At 56.8% G+C, this 8,199-nt stretch overlaps 1 protein-coding gene across 1 annotated transcript; it reads left to right on the forward strand.

Moving 5' to 3' along the window:
• The first annotated feature begins 3,408 nt into the window (after positions 1-3,408).
• On the forward strand, positions 3,409-7,609 carry BCKDK (branched chain keto acid dehydrogenase kinase). The gene is made up of 12 exons (XM_003930046.4): positions 3,409-3,526; positions 4,067-4,428; positions 4,505-4,573; positions 4,665-4,775; positions 5,049-5,096; positions 5,177-5,296; positions 5,454-5,552; positions 5,730-5,803; positions 6,132-6,260; positions 6,340-6,429; positions 6,908-7,066; positions 7,160-7,609. The coding sequence occupies exons 2-12, from the start codon at positions 4,234-4,236 to the stop codon at positions 7,302-7,304; spliced, it is 1,239 nt and encodes a 412-aa protein (XP_003930095.3). The 5' UTR covers positions 3,409-3,526; positions 4,067-4,233; the 3' UTR covers positions 7,305-7,609.
• Positions 7,610-8,199: the final 590 nt, after the last annotated feature.

An 8,199-nucleotide genomic window follows, 5' to 3' on the forward strand; every position in this document is an offset into this window, starting at 1 on the left:
CTCTTTCCCATCTCAGAAACAGCAACAAATCTCTCTTCACTAAGAGGTCCTTCACCAGCCTTCCCTTCCCCGCATTATCCTATCTTCCCCTCCAGAGTCAAGTTTTTGGAAAGACTTTACACTTCCAGTCTCTACTTCCTCACTTCTTCCCGTGCTGCCCACGCCATAGACTAGCTCCTGCCTCCAGCACTGCCCCGACACCTAGTGGCTGTTGTCACCAAGACGCTAAACCCAATGATTATTTATTTATTTACTGATTTTGAGACTAAGTCTTGCTCTGGCCCCCCGAGTACAGTGGTGCCGATCTCGGCTCACTGCAACCTCCGCCTTCCGGGTTCAAGTGATTCTCCTGCCTCAGCCCCCCGAGTAGCTCGGATTACAGGCACGTGCCACCACACCCGGCTAACTTTTGTATTTTTAGTAGAGACGGGGTTTCACCATGTTGGCCAGGCTGGTCTCGAACTCCTGGCCTCGTGATCCTCCCGCCTCGGCCTCCCAAAATACTGAGATTACAGGCGTGAGCCACCGCGCCCGGCCGTAAATTAAAAAAAAAATACATCGCAGGCGCTTAGAAAGCTGCCTGACCTGTTGCATACCGTATTCCGAAAGGGGGCTCGCGAGATGCAGGTCCAACCTCCGCCGCTGGAGGCAGCAGCAAGTCCGGGCCAGCTGGGGCCGAGCGCGGCGGGTCAAATGGGGTGAGGCTGGTGCCAGATGCCTCCGCCTCCGTGGCAGCGGCAGCTTTCCCCGCCTGCAGCCCCTGTCCACGCCGCGGCCACGTGAGGGCCGGGTTCTGGCGCACAGAGCGCAGCCCGTCTTGCTGGCCAGGAGCACCCTTCCCGCTCCCTTCTGCCACGGGCTCCAGCCGTGCCTGCCTCGGGGCTGCCGCCGCCTGGCTGTACTCCAGGACGCTAGAAAAGAACAGGTGGGAACGGTGTGGGTGGGGGGCAAGGGAAACCCAGGGACAGAGGGTGGCCCTTTCCCGTGATCTGCCACCAGTTCCTCAGGCAGGCCAGCCACAGTGAGGTATCCTTCCACCAAGTTTATGTTTATTATTTATTTCTTTTCTACCTCCAAGTTTATTTATTTATATATTTAGACGGAGTCTGTCGCCCAGGCTGGAGTGCAGTGGCGCCATCTCGGGCTTCCTGCAACCTCCGTCTCCCGGGTTCAAGCGATTCTTCTGCCTCAGCCTTCGAAGTAGCTGGGATGCTATAATGAATACGTTTTAACCAATCCTGCTAACTCCATTTTGCCCACCCTGAGCTATGTAGGGCATTCTGTTCTAAGAGCTTGTGGTATGAGACATCTAGCATCTTTGTAACCAATTTTCTGAGAAACAGGGCCCACTGGCCCTGTACATTCTGTACATTCTGGTGCACGCCATCGCATCGGCTAATTTTTGTATTTTTAGTAGACAGGGTTTCACCATGGTGGCCAGGCTGGTCTTAAACTCCTGACCTCAGGTGATCTGTCTGCCTCGGCCTCCCAAAGTGCTAGGAGTACATGCGTGAGCTACCGCCCCCGGCCCACCTCCAAGTTTAAAGACAGCCTCCAGGCTCAGTGTGGTGGCTCATGCCTGTAACAATTCAGGAGGCTGAGACCAGGAATTTGGGACCAGCCTGGGCAACATAGCAAGACCCTCGGCTCTAACACAAAAAAAGGCCAGGTGCGGTGGGTTATGTCTATATAATCCCAGCACTTTGGGAGGTCGTGGCAGAAGGATTGCTTGAGGGGGAAAAAATTACCCTGGTTTAGTGGTGCGCACTTACAGTCTCAGCTACTTGAGAGGCCGAGGTGGGATGATCACTTAAGTTGGAGGCTGCAGTGAGCTGTGATGGAGCCATGGTATTCCTGCCTGAGCAACAGAGCGAGACCCCATCTCCAAATAAATACAGCCTCCAAAGATGTCACCTGCTTCATTCAGTACTTTTTATTGAAAATATTTAGGAAATATGTAACCACGGTAAAGAAAATTCCAATCAGTATAAGTACACAGTATACACATATGCACGTGCACACACCGAAACGTGTCCCTCCCAGCATCAGATAAAGTAATTGTCTTTTTTGTTTTGTTTTGTGAGGGAGTCCGTTGCTCAGGCTGGAGTGCAGTGGTGCGATCTCTGCTCACTCAATCTCCACCTCCTGGGTTCAAGTGATTCTCCCGCCTCAGCCTCCCAAGTAGCTGGGATATATAGGCACTGCCACCACACCTGGCTGAGTTTTGTATTTTTAGTAGAGACATGGTTTCACCATGTTGGCCAAGCTGGTCTCGAACTCCTAAGATCCGCCTGTCTCATCCTCCCAAAGTGGTGTAATTACAGATGTGAGCCACTGCGCCCGGCCTAAAGTAATTGTCTTACTGGTTTCTCTGCTTTTGGCCTCACCATAAGCATAAACCCCATACGCTAAATCACAGCAGACAGGGGCCTCCATTAAAGGAGCCAAGCCCACCAGTTAGAACCCTTCAGTGGTTTCTAACTACCCTAGGACAAATGCAGAACTATCCTTGCTCTCTGCCGCTGCCCCTCTTCTTCCTAGATCCCACATGGCTCCAGCCATATCCTCAGACCATCTGGGCTATTTTCTATCGTGCCACACACCCTTCCCACCCGGCTACCTTGCCTGGCGGAGTCCTACTCAGGCTGCACCTATACAGCTGTCTCAGTCCCTGTCTGAGGCTCCGGAAGCCTCCTCTGAAAGCCCTCGTCACAGCCTAGAACAGGCAAATGTCAGAGAAGCCAGTAAGAAGACAATTGTTTTGGCCGAGCACGGTGGCTGACGCCTGTAGTCCCAACACTTTGGGAGGACAAGGAGGACCTCAGGAGATCAGAAGATGAAACTGTCTTCCTGTGCAGTGCACGGAAAGATCTACTCAATTCACTGCCCAATCCTCTCCTGATGCAGAAAAAGCACCCAGTCAAGTGACTTGCATTCTCTGCAGGTATGAGTGAATAATAACAATGCCTAACCCTTACATAGTACTAATTTCACACCTGACACTGTTCTAGGCACTCATATAAATTCACGTAATCCACACAACCCCGAAACTAATTAAACCGCTTCATCTTACCAAGCACTGAGCAGTTAGGTAATTTGCTCCAGGGATTAAGGGGCCGAACTGGGGTCAGCCCGGTTTCCCATAAATGAACCAAGAACTGGAAGGAGGACAAGACCGCCGAGAGAGTAAGGCAGGGCGTGATCTGTGCGCTTTAGATATAAGATCTTCCGGCTCCCAGGGAGCCTGTTTCATAGAGCAGGAGAAAGAGGCCAGGAGGGACACGGAGCATCGGGAGCCGTGGGGAGGAAGCAGTGCTGTTTGGGGTCCAGGAGCAGGGGCGTGGCCTGGATGCGCGGGCACGCGGGAGCCCGGGGCTGCACGTCCTCAAGGCAAACTACAACTCCCAGGACACACCGGGCGCTGCCCATAACGTCACGGCGGCGGAGGGCGCAGGCCACTGGGTCCCCGGCGAGTGGACTGTTCGAGCCCTTCCGCTCGGACTTGGGCCCTGGCTCCGGCCCCACGGTAAGTGGGGCGATCCTTGCCGGCCCAGCCCGCGGAGGCCCTGCGACACACGTCCGCAGCTTCCATCACTGCGCTGGCGCGCAGGCGGGGCTCGCATCTACCATATGGGGGGCATCCAGGCTGAACCAAGTGACCCGCATAGGGGGCCCCGCTGGGGACTCCAGGCCGCACCCTCCCGAGCCGACACCGGAGCCCAGGGCTGGTGTCGCACATCCGCTGGCCGCCCTCCCACGGCCCGGGTTTGAAGGCGCTGGGCAGGCAGGGTCAGCCCCGCCCACTGAGGAGGGTGCCCGGGAACCCGGGGCGAGGTTTTCGGCCCGGAAGCATCTGAGGGTCTCCTCCCCCAGCAGCCCACCCGCCGCCAGTAGAACCCCGGGTTGTGGAATAAACCCCTGGGAGGCCAGGTCCTTCAGGCGTGGCCTGTGTTCATTTGGGGAGGCGGTGGGAGAAGTGGGCAGAGGTCGCCCGCGTCTGGGGAGACCGGTGCTGCGAACTGTGTGGATTCAGATCCTTACAACTTCCCCTTCCCCGCCCCGGTAGATGGGAGCTCCTCTCCACGGGCTGAGACTGTCAGCATCCTCGACGCGCACTTGTCTCTGAAGTTGGAGAAGAGCCCCTACCCACCCACACCCCCCTTACCCCATTTGGGTCGCCTCTGCCCCCTGGGTCCTCAGCCTTAGCGGCCACTGGGTCTCAGAAGCAGGACGATGATCCTGGCGTCGGTGCTGGGGAGCGGCCCCCGGGGTGGGCCTCCACTCCGGCCCCTCCTGGGGCCCGCACTGGGGATCCGGTCCCGCTCAACGTCAGCCACCGACACACACCACGTGGAGATGGCGCGGGAGCGCTCCAAGACCGTCACCTCCTTTTACAACCAGTCGGCCATTGATGCGGCAGCAGAGAAGGTAGGCAGCGGGGTGGGGAGCCATCGCGAGAGGGAGTGTTGGGAGTTCTCTGCTCAAGTCCCCTCTCCCTCTCTAGCCCTCAGTCCGCCTCACGCCCACCATGATGCTCTACTCCGGCCGCTCTCAGGATGGTAGCCACCTTCTGGTAAGATTCACACCCTCTGTTTGCCTCTTGGCTCCTGGAGCTCTCCCAGACATTCAGGGCCCAGCCCTGCCTTCCCTTCTTTTTCTCCTAGAAAAGCGCTCGGTACCTGCAGCAAGAACTTCCAGTGAGGATCGCTCACCGCATCAAGGGTTTCCGCTGCCTTCCTTTCATCATTGGCTGCAACCCCACAATACTATACGTGGTAAGGTAGAGAGGGCCTTACCACCCTGCCTGGGGGAAAGTGGGGAGTCTGGGGCCCAGAGTGGTGGACGCTTGCTTGCCTAAAGGTTTCAGGGCCACACAGGATTCAGCCCTAGGCCTTCAGAAGCCAAAGGTGTATATTCATGGAGGCGGAAGGGTCACAGTGGGGGTTTGATACATAGTTGACTGGGTTGAGTACCTGCATGGGTAGGTGTGGGTGGCACCTGCTCAGTGGCCATGTAGCCCTGTGAATTTCCACACCTCTTCCTTGCAGCATGAGCTGTACATCCGTGCCTTCCAGAAGCTGACGGACTTCCCTCCGGTGAGGGCTGGGCTAAAGCAGGGTAAGGGGCTGAGAGGTTGGACTCGGACCACCCTTGCTCATGAGTCTGTGACCTGCAGATCAAGGACCAGGCGGAAGAGGCTCAGTACTGCCAGCTGGTGCGACAGCTGCTGGATGACCACAAGGATGTGGTGACCCTCTTGGCAGAGGGCCTGCGTGAGAGCCGGAAGCACATACAGGTTGGGGCAGTGAAGGAGGGGCCACAGGTTGGGGCAGCGAAGGAGGGGCCCCAGGCTGGGGCAGCGAAGGAGGGGCCCAGGTTGGGGCAGCGAAGGAGGTACCGGGCCTGCTGGAGGCTGGGAAGGGCATGGGATTCTGAGGCCTCACTGTTTACAGGATGAAAAGCTTGTCCGCTACTTCTTGGACAAGACACTGACTTCGAGGCTTGGAATCCGCATGTTGGCCACACATCACCTGGCACTGCACGAGGACAAGGTGGGGCTCTGGGACCTGGGAACACTGAGACAGAGGAGACTGGGCTGGGGATCCGGCTCAAGACCTGGGGGTGAGGCTGTGGGACTGGTGCTTTGGGGCAGTTCCGAAGCTGCCAGCATCTGGGGGCTGAGGTGGGGCTAAGGGTGTGGGTAGTCCTGACCTCCTTTCTCTGGCCAGCCTGACTTTGTTGGCATCATCTGTACTCGTCTCTCACCAAAGAAGATTATTGAGAAGTGGGTGGACTTTGCCAGGTGAGCCCAGAATGGCTCAGGGGGTGGGCAGACATCTGGGGCAGGGGAGGCTTGGTTCTGAGCCCTTGCCCAGGACATGGTCTGGTGGGGGCAGGGTTTCTCAACCGTGACACTACTGACATTTTGAGCCAGATAATTCTTTGTCATAGGGGCTTCCCCGTGCCCATTAGGAAGTACAGCAGCATCCCTGATAATAGTAGTATTCCTTAGTTGCGACAAACAAAAATGTCTCCGCACATTGCCAAATGTTACTTAGGTGGGGCAGAATTGTCTCCAGTTGCAAACCACTGGTGGAGGAGCCTGTCTGAACCCTCACTCCTGTCCACAGACGCCTGTGTGAGCACAAGTATGGCAATGCGCCCCGTGTCCGCATCAATGGCCACGTGGCTGCCCGTTTCCCCTTCATCCCTATGCCACTGGACTATATCCTGCCGGAGCTGCTCAAGAATGCCATGAGGTAGGCTGGCTGGACGTGCTGGGAGGGGGGCAGACAGGAACCGCATGCTCCTACCTACTGCTCTTTCCCCTCTGCCTAGAGCCACAATGGAGAGTCACCTAGACACTCCCTACAATGTTCCAGATGTGGTCATCACCATCGCCAACAATGATGTTGATCTAATCATCAGGTTTGCCTGGAGTGGGAGTTGGGCTGAGGTGGATGGGATGGGGGTCCAGGCGCTGTTTCTGACTTGCTCTAGGACCTTGAGCCCCTTCCTGTCCCATTCTGGGACTCAATCCCTGGCCAGACAAACCATTCTCTGGATCCTGAGATGGCCAGGAGCTGGTTATTAATGGATCTGGGGCCAGCTGCTGGCCTCAGTATCCTGCCTCTGTCAGCAGCTGAGGAGCTTGAAATTGAGAAACAGGAGTAACTGGTCCAGGATGCTGGGCTGAGGATAAATGTCACATCCTATGAGAAGGTATAAGCAGTCAGTGGTCCTGGCAGAGGTGAGGATGATACAAACAAGGCCCAAGGGTCTCGGTGGACCACATTCCAGCTCTGGGTGGAAGGGACAGGAAGGCAGACTTTGCACTGTCTGCTTGGGAGGTGGTGGGTCCCCCATCAAAGCTGAGCCAAGACCATTATTGTCGCCATCCTGCTAGGATCTCAGACCGTGGTGGAGGAATTGCTCACAAAGACCTGGACCGGGTCATGGACTACCACTTCACTACAGCTGAGGCCAGCACACAGGACCCCCGGATCAGCCCCCTTTTTGGCCATCTGGACATGCACAGTGGTGCCCAGTCAGGACCCATGCACGGGTGAGACCCTGCCTGGCCAGGATGGAGGGGTGGGGGACCCCAGGAGACTCAAGCCTCTGAAGCCTCCTGTCCTGTCCCCCTGCCCACCCCCAGCTTTGGCTTCGGGTTGCCCACGTCACGGGCCTACGCGGAGTACCTCGGTGGGTCCCTGCAGCTGCAGTCTCTGCAGGGCATTGGCACGGACGTCTACCTGCGGCTCCGCCACATTGATGGCCGGGAGGAAAGCTTCCGAATATGACTCCACAGCCTTTTGCCTGCTCGCCTGCCCAGCCTGGGCTGCATTTTCTGCAGTACCTCCCGGGTCAGGCAGGGCAGCTCCCCTGCTCCACACACTGCTGTATCTTGGGTCTCAGGGCCCCAGACAGATGGACTTTCATGGAGCTGGGCACCGCCCCGCCTCAACAGGGTCCACTGCCTCCTTGCCTCCAGGCCTTGGATGGGGGAAGTGGGCGCTCCAAGGCCTCCAGCACCAGCTCCCTCATTCTCGTTCCTGGGGAACCCCTACTCTGACCTGTTGTTATTAAAGTTCACATTTTGAATGCCCTCTCGGGCCCCGTATGTGGGGAGGGCAGGTGAGCTTTTGTTTCTGACCCATTCAGGTTCACTGAGCCCTTGGGTTGAACTGGTTCATATCCCAGTCTCTTACCTGCCCTGAGAGCAGGCGTCCCCAAACTTTTTACACAGGGGGCCAGTTCACTGTCCTTCAGACCATTGGAGGGCCGCCACATACTGTGCTCCTCTCACTGACCACCAATAAAAGAGGTGCCCCTTCCTGAAGTGCGGCGGGGAGCCGGATAAATGGCCTGAGGGGGCCGCAGTTTGGGGACACCTGCCTGAGAGTCTGGCGGGCCAGGAGTAGAATCTGTTCCAAGTCTCTTGCATGTTTGATTTTGTGGGGGTGGGGTGACTATGGCACCTTACACAAAGAACTTTTATCTTGTTGAACAAATATTTCCGGGTCCCAGATAATATTGAAGGCCCAGGCTGACCTAGCTTCGGGCCTCAGTTCTGACCCTTCCTTTCCTGGCACTCAGTTTCTAGAGGTGAAGGTCACCAGACTGGGCAACCTCCTGAGCCAGCTGCTTCCTGAGCCTGAGTAAGGTTAAAAATAGACACTCCCTACAATGTCCCAG

The sequence above is a fragment of the Saimiri boliviensis genome, chromosome 12 (assembly GCF_048565385.1).
Source record: "Saimiri boliviensis isolate mSaiBol1 chromosome 12, mSaiBol1.pri, whole genome shotgun sequence".
Taxonomy (NCBI): domain Eukaryota; kingdom Metazoa; phylum Chordata; class Mammalia; order Primates; family Cebidae; genus Saimiri; species Saimiri boliviensis.

Excerpts from the sequence above, each read along its gene's own strand:
- BCKDK (XM_003930046.4), top strand. The coding sequence starts at position 4,234 with ATGATCCTGGCGTCGGTGCTGGGGAGCGGCCCCCGGGGTGGGCCTCCA. Across the intron at positions 5,097-5,176 it reads AGCTGACGGACTTCCCTCCG|ATCAAGGACCAGGCGGAAGA; the intron begins GTGAGGGCTGGG and ends TGTGACCTGCAG. Across the intron at positions 6,430-6,907 it reads GATGTTGATCTAATCATCAG|GATCTCAGACCGTGGTGGAG; the intron begins GTTTGCCTGGAG and ends CCATCCTGCTAG.